This window comes from Ambystoma mexicanum, chromosome 10, assembly GCF_040938575.1.
Source record: "Ambystoma mexicanum isolate Mex_15411 chromosome 10, UKY_AmexF1_1, whole genome shotgun sequence".
Classification (NCBI taxonomy): Eukaryota; Metazoa; Chordata; class Amphibia; order Caudata; family Ambystomatidae; genus Ambystoma; species Ambystoma mexicanum.
The window spans coordinates 856,539,530-856,557,442 of record NC_090932.1 but is presented as its reverse complement, the minus strand read 5'-3'; the positions used below and the strand labels follow the sequence as shown (position 1 = coordinate 856,557,442).

The following is a 17,913-nucleotide window of genomic DNA, read 5'->3' as shown; positions in this document are numbered from 1 at the left end:
CCACTTCCCCGCCGAAATAGCACACGGGCCCCTTAATAAATGGTAGCAATGAAGATGAAGGGACATAGTAAGACAAATGTGTTGGGATTTTATTTCCTCCGGTATCTCGGGTGTTTCCAACCCCTCTGGGCAGTGAATCATATTCCCGGGTATAAGACGTACTTTCTCTCCTGCAGATTCCATAGAGCTACAAACCCGATGTGGTGATCTTGAGAAGGTGTCCTCGGGAGCTTCATGGTTTTCTACTTCCATAGGGCAGGAAATATCTTGGGGTATAGGGGAACTGGGAGGACTGATATTATCAAGTCCTCTCTACTTTATTGTCATCAGCATCACAGCTCAGCTCCCTCTCCAAATTCTGGCAATCGGAAATTTTCTTGGGTCACCTACCCGCTAGGTTGTTTCTCTGGTTCGCCCCCATTTCTCTCACTATTTTTCTTGTCTAGGGAGACTTCCCATAGGGTATCATACATTAAGTATCCCAGCAAGTCGCCCCTTTTAATCTGAACAAGTCCAGATGAAAAATAAAAACTTCACTTCTCCTCTACTGAAGAGAAGAGGCAGTATTCTCATTCTTCTGCTCAGTTTTTCCAGGGGCAACTAGAGACAGAACTGAGCTAGTAGGGACGTCTACTCCGAGATCTAACAAGATTACCATCTTGAATTAACACTCCTGGGGGAAAAAAACAGTTGTTCCACTCCACATTCTGCCTTGCGAGAAGTATGGCCCGGGAAGTTAATGGATGAAAGGGGACTCCCATTCTATGGGCTAAGTTACAGAGGGGTTCATGTGGTCTCACCAGATTATGGCCTTGAGATTTTCCTCCCAATGAATGTGCAATCATGTCGTTCTGACTAGTATGAAGTAATATCTGCCAGGCTTTGTCTGTGTAGGTACCAGATTAGACATCGTACCTATAAATAATTATGCTTTTGTTGTTAACTGTATGCACTTCTCAGAATGAGATTTCACTGACTCTTTGAGCACACCACCAAAATGACTCTTCTTGTTTTACTTTTAAACACAAACCTCAGAGCAGACTTGCCTTATCAGAACTTCCGTTCCAAGTTAATCTCCTGGCTGAAACTGGAGACCCACTAAAACCAGGTAGTGTCCAGCGCTACACGCACACATCGTAACCACGTGTGCCTCTTGCTTATCTGTATATTACATTACGGCCTGCTGGCCTACTGTTGATTTGTATATATTGTATATAACATTTGTGCACCTATATTTGTATTATGTATTTTCCTCGTGTAGTGTAACCAAGCTTCGAAAATTCTTGTAAAGTCTGCGCCCTGATACCCCCGGGTACGCTCGCGCATTATAAATAATAAAACAAACAAACAAACATGTATTCCACACTTCTGAGCCAAATAAAAAAGGCAGGTGTGGTGAACCCTCAGTGGCTGGATGGTTCTTTGCCTAGCAAGACAAATGTGTTAAGTGTCAGGCTAGGTTTCCAATAAAGGTTTTGAATGAGGATTGCAAGAATTGATTGCATTTGAAATTATGAGGACAGGACCCCCCCCCCGTATATAATAGCATCATTACAGCCTGCAAACACCCTGTTTCCAACTTGCAGGCTCTTTTGCAGCCTCCTAGCTCGCTGACTTCTCCTTCTAGAGGTTGGTCTCCTTGTCCTTCTGTGCTGTTTACTCAAGTAGCAGGGACTGCCCCAGAGTAACGTCAGTTTGATTGACAACAGCTCTTCATGCTCGACGCTAGCATTCTTGGTTTCTTCTTCGTTCCAGTGCTTATCATAGTGAGACTGTGACACATTACAGCAAGACATTGTCTCGAACTTCACCACCACGTGTGTCCCAGATACACGTCCTTGTCCCCAGGAGGGATGTCCCTTCCCACGAGGTCCTCCTACATGTAACCTCCACTAGGGGGACTGTCAGTTAGTGGTCTCACCCCTCTAGCCTGACAGGAAAGCTGTCCCTCCTGGGGATAAGTGACGCCATCTGTAGGATCATCAAAGGAGGCATACATTGACTGTGGTGGGCCTTTGAGCTGAAAGGAGTACATCGAGGACATCATCCAACAAATCCCACTCTCTATATCTCGGCCCTCAGTAGCCAAGAATGAAGGATCAGAATGCAGAGGTTGAGGTGGACTACCAGCCCCTCCGACTATGACAACAAGTCCACTCTCCTCGGAAGGCAAGAAGAAGGGAAGATGGCCATGTCCAGCAACTCCAGACAGGTTCTCCAGGCCCAGTCCAGAGCGATCAGAATCAGCATTGTTCTGAACAGGCGAAATCTCCTTAGAACTAGCAGAATGACCCGGATCGGCAGGAATGCATAAAGAAGGTTGAATGTCCACTCAACTGTCAGCATGTGCCCCAGAGCTCCAAGATGAGAAATTCCCTTGAGCAGAACAACTTGCACTTCGTGTTGACACTGGAAGCGAAGAGGTCCACTTGAGGAGTACCCCAACAGGAGACTATCTCCTCCAAAACTTCCTGAAAACTCCCACTCATGTGAGGCCAAAGTCTGTCTGCTCAAGGCATCCGAGGTGACGCACTCTCTTAGAGCCAAATGGGCGCTGTCAGAGAGATGCTGCTCCCCAGAGCCCAGATCGACAGTTGCATTGCTTCTCTGCACAGAGGCAAGGACCCCACACCACTTTGTTTGTGGGTGTAGGGCATAATCACTGTGTTGTCTGTAAGGATCAGCACACTCTTGCGTTAAACAGACGGGAGGAACATGAGCAGGGCCAGCCTGATCACCATCAGCAAGTTGACCTGTTCCCAAGACCACAGTCCGCCGCTCACTGTTGGATCCAATAGGTGAGCACTCCAACCAGTCAGAGACACATACATGACCAGTGTCACCTAGGACCAAGGTTTGCAAAACAATGAGCCCTTCACCAAATTGTCTCACGAGCCACCTGATCTGAGACCTGTAAATGGTCCGACATGTGGCCTTGAGACTGCGACCACTGGCAACAGAGAAGCCAATGAAGCATTTCATGTGCAGCCTCAGCTCCAGCACCAAATGGGATGCAGAAAATCACGAGGCCCAGAAGGTGCAAAAAGGGTGGGACTGAAAGACATCGACCAACTGAAAAGTTTCTACAACTCTGTCGTAAATACCCTGCACAGGCGAGTGCCTAAGAATGCGCCAATGAATCTGACAGACTGGGACAGCGAAACTGGAGACATTTTATAGTTCAGGAAAAGACCAGGCTGTGCGAAAGGGTGCATGTGCACAAGACTCAGTGAGCGAGTTTGGATGAGCCAGTCGTTAGGGTAGGAAGGCATGGATGTCCGCTCTCCCCAGACGAGCCACCACCGTCGCTAGCAGCTTGGTGAAAACCCGTAGACACTCGGGTACCTCGGGTACTTCCTGTGTCTCTGAAATCAGAATGTGAAAGTAGGCTTCCTGAAGGTCCAGCAACACCAACCATTCCTGCAGGTCGAGGGCCTGCAGTATCTGGGCTAGGAAAACCTTCTTGAACTTGTCACTGCGATGGAACAAGTTCAGCAGCCGCAGATCCAGAATAGGACGCAAGGCTCTGTCCTCCTCCTGCATCAGAAAATAGGTGTAGTACCACCCCCTGCCTTGTTCAGAGTGCGGCACCAGTTATATCGCGCTCTCTGAAAGTTGATGAACATCCCCCAAGAGGATGAGATCTGGAGGCAAGGTGGCAGCCTGAAGCCCTTGGTCCAGGGATCGCTGAATGAGTGGGAGACAATAACCCTGAAAAATGACCTGTAAGACCCATGTGTCAGATGTGGTCCCAGAACATTCCGAGCTGAACATGGAAAGCCTCCTTTCCACTGGTCTAGAGCGAAGGAGCAAGTTACTGAGGTTTTGCACCCTGGGGTGCCACGGGGAAGGTGGGCATAGCTGCACCTCCTCTCTGGCCACCTCTGCCTCTGCTCCTTGGGAAGCGTCTGCCTTTGCAGCCTTCCTGGAGTGGTCAGATCACAGCCTCTTGCAGCCTAGGCAGGGAAGGGACGAACACCCCTACCTCTGGCAGGCTGCGTGGAGAGCTGCTGCACAGCTAGCCCAAAGGACTTAGTCATGTCCTTCGATGACTGCACTTTCTGAAGTGCGTCTTCCGCATTTGCTCTCAACAGGTTTCAGCCATCGAAAAACAGCCTGGTCTGAACATCAGTCACAATCCAAGAGTGACACTGTCCCTGTGGCCATGGACCTACCCACACAATCCGATGTGTCCAAGCCAGATTGCATAATTTGGCAGGAAGCCTCCCCGAGCCTCCCTCCCATCAATTTACCCCTCACAGATGTGCTCGACCGCCCCTGCCACAGCAAACCATAGCCTGAAAGAGAATGTGGCAAGAGCGCAAGAAGTGTTCACCACATGTAGTGCCAAGCCTCAAGTCTTTTGCTATCCCTGTCAGGAGGGAGGGATGGGAACGCAGAGGACTTCAGGTTCGTCATTGCCATCTGAACCACTAAGCTTTCTTGGGAGACATCGGAGTACAGAAACACAGGATTTGACGGTGCTGAGCGGCGTTTCCTTGCAAGTTCCCGGTAAACTGCCTGATCAGAGGCAGTTTTACCACAGGCCACTCCATTTTACTGCCACATTGAAGGGCAATATCGCCTTCTTCTTTGGGGCATAATCCAAGATATCACAAAGCTCAACTTGGATCTAGATGGAGCAGAAAGACCCATGGTATCAGCTACCTTGGCCATCATTTGCTGTAAAGCAGCCTGAGGTTTGCCTGGAATGGGAACTGGCAAGATGTCCATCTCTGGGGAGGCGTCAGGGTCACTGGCGACCTACAGGTCCTCCGCCAGTCCCATCACAGCCTCAACTTCCCTGTAGAACTCTCTGGGAAAGCCCTCTCCACCCTGGAAACCATGGGTTCCAATCCAAAACACACCTGATCATCATCTTCGTTCTTAGACATGAAGGTGTCTCTTGGGAGGGGACCGTGCTCCCGGGGAGCTTGGACATCTTCAACATCGATAGGCATCGAGACTGGGTGCAGCATTTGTAGCCAGGAACTTCCAGCACCTAGGCCCCACTGTCATCAGTGGATCCAGGACCAAGTTCAAAGGTGCGCAGGAGTAGTCTCAAAGATGGCCATCATCTTCAGGTGGAATGATTACCATTCCTCTTTAGTGGAGGACTGGGTAGGAAAAAGGACTTCTACCTGCCACGCAGGGAACTACCTGGAGCGGTGACTTCTCTTCATAGAGGAAGAAGAAGAGTGACGGTTGGAGGAACCACTCGGAGGGCGGGACCTCGTCCGGTGCTTCTTGTCCTTTTTTGCCTCCTCTTTGCACAAGCCCGTTTCTCAGGAAAGTGCTCCGCGTTGTGCAACCTCGAACGAGACCGCAGCTCCATACTCTCCCCCTTGTGGAGAAAAGTTGAAGAATTTTGGCTTTTGCCTGAAGGACTTTCGGGTGCATGGTCTAGCACGACACACAATCCTGGATGTCGCGACACTTGCTCACACAAAAACAGAACCAGTTTGGATCTGAAACCGACATCTGCTGGCCGCAGTCCGCACATGGCTTGAATCCCGAGGCCTTTGAGAGCGTCAGCATGGTGTATAGAAATTATTTTTTTAGTAGCAAATGTATTTACATCAGCAAACAAAGTGTGTGCAAAAAAGGAACTGATGTGACGGGGCGCGGTGCCTCAACATATACTGGCCCCGACGTCATTTCTGGCGCGGGCACATAGTGGTGTCAGACAGAGCTGCGCTACACATCCTTGCGGCCAAAAGGCGCTAGGGATAGGATTATCACAGATAAGGAATCTGTGAGAGGAAAGAATCCATTGTAAGTGTGATATTAAGTGATGTTGATCTGCCCAATATAAACCCTGATGATACAAGGTGTATGAGTAATGACAAATAAGAGATTAACGACTGGCTAAGGCTTTTGCTATTATTTAAGGATCTAAGTTAAGCGGTGAGAGGGGCCTGTAAGACCGACATGCTTCTGCTGCTTTTTCTGTCTTCTATAGCAACGTATTAACTGCCTCCCTTGTAGTAGTAGGAAGAGAGCACACCACACAAGTCTCCTCCCTAGCCACCAACATCTTGGCGGCCAAAAATGACACAAAATGTGGATGTCAGTCTATTCAATTCCGGAGTCTTTGGCGCGAGTAGGTCAGGTATGCTCTGCAAAATGTCTTGTGGCATTTCCAGGTTTTGCATGATCTCACGTTTCAAAGAAATTTCAAAGAGAACGGTGCATGGCATTTCTTGATTGCTTCGTCAGTTATCCCTACACATTTAGCGTATTATTTATTATAAAATTTCAAGACTGTTTCACTGATGTCTCCCATGCCTGTTAGTATCAAACCAGAACCATCAGAACTGAACAAACTGTCATAATAGTATAGTTGTGCTTGGCATACAACTATTAAGAATCCTGTTAAGTAGGATGCCAACTAATGACAAAAAACGGCAAACCCACGAAAAAGCCTTCCTACCTTATAGGGTACACAATATATTCGTAAGAAAAGGAAAGCTTTAAAATCACATTTAAGAACAAAAACGGGTAAATATATAAGGCTTTCATTTGGGGATATTAGGTCATTGTTGAAATCTACATACTGGAGGACAGGGGAGAATAGGTTGACCAAGAGATGTCCCTATTTGTTTGCTTGGTTTCCTTTTTCGACACAAACTATTGAGTACTTACTCATAGAGGGATAGACAGAACCATATCCAGATCACATTGAATAATACATGGCTATTCGGGCTCCCTCAGCTAGAGGTAAGCTACATAGAACTGAGTGGTTCAACATTTGAAGTTGAAGGTGGTCTGAAGTAGTTTGAGACACACCGGTAAGATTTGTAGAAAACATGTCACTTATGTATATACTAGGGGAATCTGGATCAATTACCAACCTATTCTAATGAAATATATTTGGTTTTTGTATTTACAGAACTTTGAAAGGAGTATTATGCACTGATTGAATCAAGTACACTACACGTACATATTGAAAAAGCCCCTGATGTATGCCCGGAGGAATCAAGCCTTGAGGACAGAAACTAAAACAAGTTGGGCTAGAGGAGGAGTATAGAACTACATACCATTTGTACATTGTTCCCATTTTTTCTAAAAACAAAGGAGTGCATAATGGCACTGTTGGTTTTAATATGTGTTTTATGTTTCAAGAGAAGAATTATGTTTATTACATGGATTTTATCTGTATATTTATTATATAGTATCCTTATGTGTGCATAAATGTTTACTCAAAAAATAAATGTGATTAACTGTTTCAGAATTTGAAAGGTGGAATTAATTATATTACCCGTTTTTTTCCTTATATGTGATTTAAAGCTTTCCTTTTCTTAAGAATAAGTAAGCTGCCAAGCCTTTCCCCTTCGCCAAATGTCACAGCAATTGTGGGTCTACTAAAACAGAGACTGACTTTTGAACTGGGTGCATTCATTTTCTAGCTTTCTAAGCGAGCCCTCCAAACCTCTTCACAGAGTCTTAAGAACCCCATTAACTGCACCTAAGCGGTTCCATCTTGTATAGACTGTAAAATGTGTCCCATAAGGTCAAACCTAGACCAGTGTCCACCTCAAAGTAAATCAAAATGTAGGACCTAATCTTACTCTGAAATGTTCCATTCCTGATAGCGGACTATTTAAACCTCAATCATGGCTGGAGAATAACTCTACCATCATAGAGAGTGGTCAGGGGAAGTTTGCAGTAGTATATAACATCTGATCTGAGGACAGAGTCTCCGAGAAAAACAGGCGGTCGATCCTAGAGTACACACTGTGCACTGTAGAATAATATGTGTATCCCCACAAAATGCTAATCCACCAACGTTGCACATCCCCATAGTCCAACATATACATTGCATGCACTCTCTCTCTATGGAGGCTACAGGCGCCTGATGAGTTTCAGTGCTTCTTCTATCTACATCTTGGTCAAAGACTAAGTTGAGGTGTCCTGCTCAAATCAGATGCCATCTAAAAATGTAGTACTTCATCACAGAGAAAAAAAACACTCTGGTGTATCAATGTTGGGAGTAATGTTCCAGCATATAGATTAAGTATCATCAGCTGCCAGATACACAATCCATACAAGCCCCTTTAGCAGGTGCCCCAAAGGTACTCGTCATCAAGAGACTCGAAATTGACTAGATTTGTGCTGTCATATTTGGGAGTAAGAAGATGAAACCATATCTCACCAGCCTTGGAATCCGCATTGTCTCCCAATGAAAACAATCACCTTCAAGATGTTCTGTTGCATCCACTAGTTATTGCATGGCTCTGCCCCAATATACCTTAACAAACTTTTTAAACCCCATGCATGCACCAGAGGAAGAAAATAAATAAAATAAAATCACACTGGAGAATGGTGCTAGATCCCTACCTATAGCAAAGCCTCTCAGAACACCTAAGAGCACCTCAGACACACTAGATTCAGGAATATCTCAAATTCAAACATTCAAGTGGGCGTCAAAATAATGTCACGTTTCAGACCAACTACTAAAGGACATGTGAGAATAAACTCTTATAAAAAACCACCCACTTAGAAATCCCTTCAATGAGGCTCTCCTGACCACTGTGGGACTCAAATATTAATTTTCTGTTTATATACTGCATCTTTAACCATGAATGCCACTTCACATGGGTCATATTCAGTCTCTTACTCCTTTGTTATTTTTAAATGTCAAAATCATATGACAAAACGAAAATGCACTGTTTTAAATGTGGCAGTATTTAAAATAAATTGTCAAAGTTGTACAATATAAAGGAAAAACGCGTCACTTGCACGGTACTGAATTGGAGATGGAAGATGAAGTCATGGCAAGAAACAAATAGGAGGTTAATATTGCTTGGGTGGCCTAGGGACCACAAAGTGCCCCAGCAGGCAGGTTATTGAAGTTCTTTTTGCATGACCCACAACCAATAGGCTGACTTTCCCAACAGTAACAATTTTAAAAGAGTGCAAAAAAAGGAGTTTCATACATTTAACCAGACGGATTTGTAAGCAAGATTTTCAATATACATTTTATTTGCTTCCCGTTAACGCGTTAAGCTCTAATGAGATAAATGAACAGGTAAAAAAAAAAAAGCCGTGTAGAAACGTAATTGAGACTTGTGTTGCGTTCTTTTTTTTATCAATCTGCTGTAGAAATTACTGTAGAGGAAAATATGTTAAGGCAGCACAAGTTTCATTTGTCTAAGAAGCTTAACCAGAGTCTTGCACATGATTAATACATGAAAATGTGGTAATTTCGATGATTTTAATGAGTCACCTTGTCTTAATCAATCACCATAGACAAAGTTAGTTACAAACTTACATTTTTGGACATCAAGATTGGTCACAAATAGTCAGGTGTACTTTGGGATTCTGCCTGAGGATTTTCCAGGATCTTTATTGGCAAATGGAGCATTCCTGGAATACAAGACCAGAAATACTGTTCCTATTTTGGACTGTGTTTTCTTCAGGAACGTTATGAAATTTTGCATTTCTGATTGCAGAGAGTGATCACTATCCTCTTGAATGGATTTTCCAATACCCTGGGGTAGGCAATATGAAGAAGATGTCCAACAGCCAGAGGGGCTGGTTGGCAATGCTAATCTTGACTAGAATGCATTGAAAATAATTACTAATTAACAAGATATTCTCTTCAAACAGTTGAGAGGTCACAAAGGAAAATGTCAGTTTGTTTGAGTCTTTGGTTGAAACTATCCGGGACAGAAAACGTGGCGCCCAGTCCATCCATGCGGTCGATGTTATAGAAAGGGATGCCCCATGGTTTGATGCAGAATGTAAAATCTCAAAAAGAAATTGCATGGCTGGCCAGATTTATATTTTCAAAAGGGCATATCAAAATTGCTGAACTACAATTAAAAAATAATGTATTGAGAAACTTGAAATGGGATAATTTCAGAGTGGACATGTTATTAAAAACACACTGAATTGTTTTATGTAACTGTCGAGACAGGCATTATGCCACCTCGTTGGACGAGTAGTCCTAGGACCATCAGCCTCTCCATGGCCAGTAAGATATTCTCTAAATATTTGGTGCTCCGACTGGAGGAGTACACTCAAAGTAACAATATACTGACACCCTCCCAAGCGGGTTTATGGGGAGGGCTTAGTACAATGGAACACTACTTCGATCATGGAGAAATATGGTAAGGTTAAATGAGGGAGATTATTTGTGGCTTTTTTCATATTTGGAGAAAGCATTTCATCCGATTGATAGAAACATCTTGTGGCATAGGTTACATTTTATTTGGATTCCTAAGGGTATAATACATCTTATCCAACTGTGATAGGCAGATTAACTCCGTGTTCATCCAATACACAAGATCAGGGAATTGTACATTTCTTTTCCCCACCAATAAAGGTGAAAAGCATGGATGTCCATTGGACCTAATGTATTCCTTCCAGACTTTGATCCTAGTACTTCTCTGAGGAAAGTTAATCCACCCTCCCTGAAGAGTACATTTTATAGCATGCTTCTTTATGCCGATGACATGACTATTTTGGACATAACCCTGGCAGGTCTATAACAGGGCCTGCTATACACAAATGACTTTTTTGGGGGACTATAGTTTAAAATTAAATATGATCAAAACAAAAATGATGGTGCTCAGGAAAAGGGCGACATTGTAGCTGGTTTTTAAATGAATGTAGTAATCAGGAGATCATTTCTATTTGAGCCTACTCTGATCAGAGAGTGGTGACTGGGTCACTCATTTTAAGAAGACAGCTGAAAGGGCGTCATTATGGAGTGAAGTGTTTTAAAAGATTTTATTTCAAGTTTGGGGCATTCAACTTGGACAAGTGCCTGAAGGTATATAAGGCGAAGATCTGTTCCATCATTGTTTGTGGCAGCATAATCTGGGGTTATTTGACCTCTCATGTAATGGAAGGGTTGCAAAATAAATTCCAGTGCCAAATAGCAGGTCTGCCTCCAGGTGCACATGGTAGCACCTTATGAGCGGAATTGGTGGTGTTCAGTTTGAAGGTGTCGGCCCAGTTAAGATTTTTACCTTATTTTATGATATGATAAGTCATTTATAACGCGCCTGTACACATGTGTTTCTAGGTGCAACAAGGGAGGGTACGGAGGGAAGACAAGACCTTGTGTCATTCAGATCGTGCAAGTGCAGTAGCGCAAGGAGGGGGACGGGAGATGTGCAAGCGAGAGGTAAAGTGCGATCAGGGCACTTTGCACTGAGTAAGTGCAGCCAGGGAAGCGCAGCTCTGGATAAGTGTAAGGAGAGGGGGGGGACTGTAGATGTTACAGTTACAGCCCCTGGTACGTGACATGCCCGGAGGCAGTGTGGGGGGGAACTAGTCACAGAGGAGCCTGGTACCCAGTTAGACTGAGGGTGTCCAAGCAACCAATCAGTGCAGCAAGCAGATAGGTCAGCAGGGGAGGGAGCAAGAGAAAGTAGAGGAGAAAAAGTCTTGGGCTGCTACCGGAACTTCAAATCGTCCGGCTCAAGTTTGAGATGGCAGGGAGGCCGTTCCAACGGGAGGCACCTGCAGAGGAAAGTGATCTGCTCCCTACTCTCTGCCTGGAGAAGCATCTGACCCTCAGAGAGTTGGAGGCAGCAGAGTGAAGGGCTCCAGAAGGAAGGTATTTAGGAAGCGAGTGCTGAATGTAGTGCGGGCGCCAGTTCCAGAAAGCCTTGTGGATGATGCAGAGGGTCTTGAACTTGATCCTTGTAGCCACCGGGAGCAAGTGGAGAGGTTTCAGGGCTGGAGAGATACGGTCCCTGGCTTTGAGGCCAAGGATAAGTCTTGCAGTCCTGTTCTGGACTAGTTGCAGAGGGCAGAGAGTAGAGGAAGGCAGATTGAGGAAGAGGCTATTACAGTAGTCCAACATAGAGAGAACCAGGGCTCTGGAGACAATGAGCTTCTGAGGGAAGTGAGAAAAGGAGAGTGCCTTTTAGGAGGTACAGCTGGTAATGGGCCTTCTTGGAAAGGTCTGTGATGTGAGGAGAGAAGGAGAGAGTGGAGTCGAAGATGACCCCCAGTTTTTTTGCCTCACAGGAAAGCAAAGGAAGAGGACCCATGGCAGGCAGCAAGAGTGAGAAAGGGAAAGCGTGTGCAGGGGAACCAATGAGAAGGTTCTCCGTCTTACTTGTATTAAGGGAGAGATCATTAGAGGCGCACCACTCCTGAATCGTGGATAGACTGTCAGGAATGCACGAGTGAGGGGAGGAAGTTGAAGGGAGCCTGAAAGAGAGCTGCGTGTCATCTGCATAACACTGAAAGTTGGAGCAGAAGGTAGAGATTAGGTGGGCCAAAGGGGCCACGTAGAAATTGAAGATCCAGAGTGAGAGGTTGTAGCCCTGAGGAACACCACATGTAGAGAGAGGTGGTGGAGAGAAAGGACCCAAGTTGGACCTGGGAGGGTCGGTACAGGTGGAAAGAGGTCAGCAACTCCAGGGCTTGATCCATGATGCCCAGGTTTTCACAGAGTTGATTGATCAGCATGGTGTGATTGACTGTTTCGAAAGCAGAGGAAGGGTCAAGAAGGATGAGGACAGAAGGGATGCTGGAGTCGAGATTGGAGAGCAAATCTTCATGGGTGCTCGGGAGTGCAGTTTCTGTGCCTCTGGATGCTATGAGGCTAGACTGATCATGAAGACAACCAACAGTTTGAGTGTGAAGAGTAAGCTGGGAGATGGGCAGTTTTTTCCAGAAGTTTGCCCAGGAAAGAAGTGATGGAGATCGGGCGATAGTTAGCCAGACAGGTAGGATCGGCAGAAGGCTTTTTTTGGCAGGGGTGCACAAGGGAGTGCTCGAGAAGAGAGGGGAAAATTCCAGTGGCGAAGGAGTGATTACAGAAATCGGCCAAGGATGGAGCTGAAAGCACATTTGGGATTTTCTACTAATAATAAATTGAATGTCAGTGCAAGTATAATTGCAGCCTCTGCATGTAAAGAAAAATAGTTGTGGTATGGGGAGTTGTAAGGCACAGTCCATTTGGATAGTGGGGCAGGATATAACTAAATTTGGCACATTAAGTCAACTCAAAATAGCTCTTAAAGCAAGAGATTGTCCGATGGGGAGAGAGGCAGATGTCCAAAATTGACATAAACTGCCCACTTCGCCTTATATGCAGACTTACATAATCATATGCAGACTTACATAATCATATACAACAGCATGGAGAAATCTTTGAAATAAGATCCCCAGAATGTAGGAGGCTGAAGCTAATGATACGTTTAAATGTACCCGCCGCTCAATAAATGATGATGTGCAGAAGGAATCACAAAGTGTGCCTGCAAAAGGGACTTCGATGAACATTTGGCTCATTTTCTGTTAAATTTACATTGTTTCTCTGTTTTTCATAAGCTTGGACATGCATGGAAGCTATGTTTTATATAATTAATTGTAATACGGTTTTTATATATACCTTGTATGAATATATTAAAGCTGCTTCTTATAGCGGGCTTGTTCTGATCTATGAGTGAATTTAATGAAATATGATAGGTTTTTAAACGTTACCAACTGTTATATGATTGAATAAACATTAAATAAAACTGGTCATTACATGGTAGGCTTTACAGATTACTTCACTGGGACTTTGGAGGTTACCTCCTAAAATGTATTTTGGCATGTTGCTGGCTCTTCTCCCCATAACTATAATGAACGCTTATGGGGGCATATATGCAGCAGAAACAATACTCAGAGAGGGAACTGGTCCTCCCATCTCCCTAGTATAGCTCCCATAAACAGAGGGAGGGCGAAGAAAAACTTACAGCATATCACTACACCAAAATGAAACATAGATAAGTTAAGATCACACTAAGAATGAATATGGAGAGATCAGGAGGGAAAGGTAAGGATGATATTTCAACACAGGCTTAGTCGACAGGGCAAACACAGACAGCCCTGGATCACAGACAGGGAAATTTGGAGGAAGGGAGCTAATGAATGTAAAATATACAGCACCAATACGAGAGCTGGGGACAATGCGTGCCTCTCAACCTGGCCCACAAACCTCCGAAATACCTCAGATGGAAATCTGCCAGCCCACCACACAACTAGACAGACAAATTACAATACCAACACCATAGGACAATTAGAGATGTGGAACAAATAAATGCAAATACTAAGAGGCACAAACCCACTAACCCACAAACTCAACTTTCTGCATACATCTCTCACACAAAAAAAACCACACAACCAGTTCTCTACACAGCAAACTGCACATACTTCACAACACCGTAACAACTAACAAACAACACATAACTCGCACCAACAGTGCATAAGGACCGGCATCAATCTCATAATTCACACCCAAGCTCAGTGCACAGTGAAAACCTTACTGAAGCTGCAAACAGGACACCACCTTTCTCACTTTCCTATTCCCACTTCACCCTACTAACCCCCCACCGCCTCTTTTTTGTTTACAGATCCGCCAGAGCACATGGGGACCAATTCCGTTGGTGACGGTGCTCGTTACAAATACATTTAACATAACCACTGAAGAGATAAGTATAACAGTAAAGCACAAAAGTCTGTAACAATTTCTTTTGTAATGTTTTGGAAAGACACTAAGGGTCTGAGTGTTTTGCATGTGATGCTTTGCAGCCTAGTTCCCAAATCAAAACACGGAACAGTCTTAAACACATATAACCCCAAAGTAAGTTTTAAAAGAGAATTTTAAGCCTTGGTCTTTGTAGTCCCGTGTTTGGCGTTGTCAGATGGCTTGCGATAGTTCCAATAAGCTGCGCCTGAATCGCCACCTCAGATTTTACATAAATCAGCATACTGTGGGCCTCATGCATCAATACAAAACGATCACTGGTCATGTGCAGTACAGAACTTTAAAATCAGGAAACAAAATATAGAAGCACCCCCCTCCACCCCATTCACTAGGTTATGGGTGTCTAGACACTACCTAAAAACGATTTCCTGGGGTAGAGGCTTTTTGAGAAGATAGGTGTAACACCTAAGTGTTACTAAGTGAGAGGCTTTGCTGACATAAACCGCGTTCACAAGGATTACCAGCTCAAGAAAGCACACACAGATTCCATTTATTCTGAGGGTCACCCTTTTTGATGTGATTTGCTTAAGGTACTCACCCACCACTATTTCCTCCCATTTGAATTACTAATCAAATGCACTGTTAAGCAGGACTGGCACTTAATAAGGCCACAGACGTGTTTTAAAATGGGTCAGTGATGAGTACATAAGGACAGCTCTACAGATAAGGCGTGTATCTGCCACTTATATTCCCCAAAAATAGGCAAAAACTCCCAAAAATAAAAGTAGGGAGTACAAATACTCCTATCAAAAGGAGGAAACTGGCACACAGGATTAACGTCCATACAACTCCAAGGATAGGTTTGGTCCACTAGTACACTTAGTGCCACAGGAAGAAACACTACTATTATTACTGCCTGATTTGAAGAGGTAAAAATGTATCTTTTAATGCGCGTAAATAACTTGGTGCAATGAAATAGTTATTGCAAAGCATTTCTGCTGTAAACCTAAATCATACTTGCTTTCTTAATAAATACTCCAACTGGGAATGGGGCTTATTTTTTACTCCATACAAATATTTTACGACCGACTTTAAAAAGAGGGAGTTAAATGCTCCCACTTCAAAATCTTATCTGGAGCACTGCATAGGAGTGTACAAAATTAAAACAAAAAACTCTGCTAGGCACTTTGAAAGACACCCATGAATAGAAATCGGTGGAACAGGCACTCCTCAGGACTAAAATGCATACAACTGGCTGGAACACGAACTTCTCGACTGGTTTAGCAAATGCATAAGCTATTAAAAGAACTTCACATATTAGAATACACATGCAGCGGTACGTATAAAAATGTGACAACATCTTATTTCAGCATGTTTATTATGCATAAAATGTAATGGGCCAAGGGCCCAAGTTGAGGGTGGACAGTGTCCACCCACTTTTTTCAGCGGTCGGACGTCATCCCCGTGGGTATTTCAGAGGCCGTGTGTAAAACAATACATTTTGACTGTTTATTTCAAATTTGGATGCGAACTGTGGTCGCCAGGTTCACAGGTCAGGCACTTCACCAATGCTCAATATAGCCTGATGAAAAATAACAATACATGCCAACCCTCCCAATGGGAGACTCATGATTTTTTTTATTTAAAATGGTGCTGTTACTGTCTCCAACCTAAAATAACTATATCCCTAATGCAATCCTATGGGAAAAAGGCATTCTCCTGATTTCCGTGGTGAACTCTCCCTCTAGGGGGCTCCAGAATGTTGGTATGTCTGAATAACGAACTACTAAAGGTGAAATGTCAAATGTTGTGACTGCACTCTCCGGGGAGAACCTTGGCATTGATTCTTGGGGTTTAAAAAGTGCACAATGTTTAACATTGTCAAACACCATCAGAAGAAACTATTGTCTCTTGTTGGCGTTGATTTTATGAAAGGCAAATGCCCATGAGTCCTCTGCAATTGGTTATGCAAAGCCAATTGAATGACGTGCATATTTCAACTTCATATGCTAATTTCTGGTAACGCGACATCCCATTGTATGCTAATGAGCCCCAACTTTTGTGGTGGGAGGGCTTGATTATTACTGTCCAGACACATAAAAGAAGCTTTGATATAGATACATCATGGGGCATTTCTGGCACATTCACGATATACACTAGGTATGACAGATAGGCATAGAAGACCTCCTGCGACGTTTGATGCTAACATTAAACTGTAAGTGCATTTTCAAGCACGGTGGCAGAGGCACGGGCTCTTTTTCCATTTCAGTCAGTTCTAACATGTCTCTGCTTTTAACAGCTACGTTTTGAAAGGCGACGGTGAGTGCAGACGTGTATGTGTTATATAAACAACGTGTCCTTTCCTTGGCCGCTTTCTCCCTTCACAATCGGCTTGTGTGGCGGGGGTGTCTCTTCTTCTGACAGATGTCACGGTAGGACCCGAGAAGGAAACGTAGCATCCCGCACAGAGACAAGCATCATAACGTGTACGAGAGTGGTCCATGTGAGAGAGACACGCTCTTTAGCCTCATGATCCCCGTCAGTGGGTGCTATACATGGGGGAGACGATGTGCTCAACCGACAAGACGTACAAAACTCAGAGGGTGATTGAAAGCACAGCTAAAACAACCCACTCTAGAATAGACTCCGATCCCACCCGCATATATTCTGCGGTACAGCCCAGGGGATGTTGACAGAGAAGGGACCACTATGTGAGCTGGGGACGGGCGTTGTTTGCTCAAGTGTTGGGAGCATCCTGGTCTGCCGTATTTGTGTCCTGCACTAAGGAAGCCTAGCCCCATGTCTCTTACAGCACATGTATAAGACAGCAAGTATGAGACAGGTGGCCTGTGTTTACCTGGCTCCGTTTCTTCTGTCTGCGGCGCTCCGCCATCTTTCTCAACGTTTGTCTGGCTCGTGACGTGGAGCCGACACAGGGGGAGGGGTGGAGGAGGGGAAGCAAAGTCTCGCGAGATTTGTACAGCAAGCTGTGAGCAGTGGGAAAAGTTGCATTACTTGGAGTGATGGGTTGCGCGACGTCATTAAGGACAATGGTGGGACAGTGACAGAGGTCTATGCATCGCACTTGTCATGAGACATACATTAATTTGAATTGAAGGACTCCGTTTAGTAACAGACATATCTAAGTGTGTTGCACAAGTCAAACGTCCCATTGATCTCAAGGGGATATACTGAACTACATGGAAATGGAGAATAATATAATAATTACCAAAATACAGAATATTGTCAGAGTAATAAAGTGGAAATCAAAGTCAGAACTAACATGCAGAAAAAAAACCTGAGACATGCTGCGTAGAACCTCGTCCCCCATGTGAGGTTGCATATGAAGGTGGGGCGCACAGGGCCTAACGCGGCAGCAGTGCGTATTACAGATACCCAGACACCAAGATGCGTGTGAAGAACTGCTTTATTCGCGCAAGATGCGCACGCAGCATTTTCCGGGTCCATGACCCTTG

The 17,913-nt window shown here is 44.5% G+C and overlaps 1 protein-coding gene across 2 annotated transcripts in view; it reads right to left on the bottom strand.

The window, feature by feature from the left end:
* Window positions 1–17,439, bottom strand: part of SEC62 (SEC62 homolog, preprotein translocation factor) — a 670,644-nt gene extending 653,205 nt beyond the window's left edge. The window contains exons 1-2 of one of the 2 annotated variants that reach the window (XM_069618541.1): window positions 17,295–17,429; window positions 9,275–9,369 (exon numbers count right to left, since the gene is read on the bottom strand). In XM_069618541.1, the coding sequence (XP_069474642.1) occupies window positions 9,275–9,286 (12 nt within the window). In that variant the 5' untranslated portion in view covers window positions 9,287–9,369; window positions 17,295–17,429. Of the gene's footprint in view, window positions 1–9,274; window positions 9,370–17,294 lie in introns of both variants that reach the window. The other variant, XM_069618540.1, reaches the window with a different exon arrangement.
* Between the last annotated feature and the right edge of the window lie 474 nt (window positions 17,440–17,913).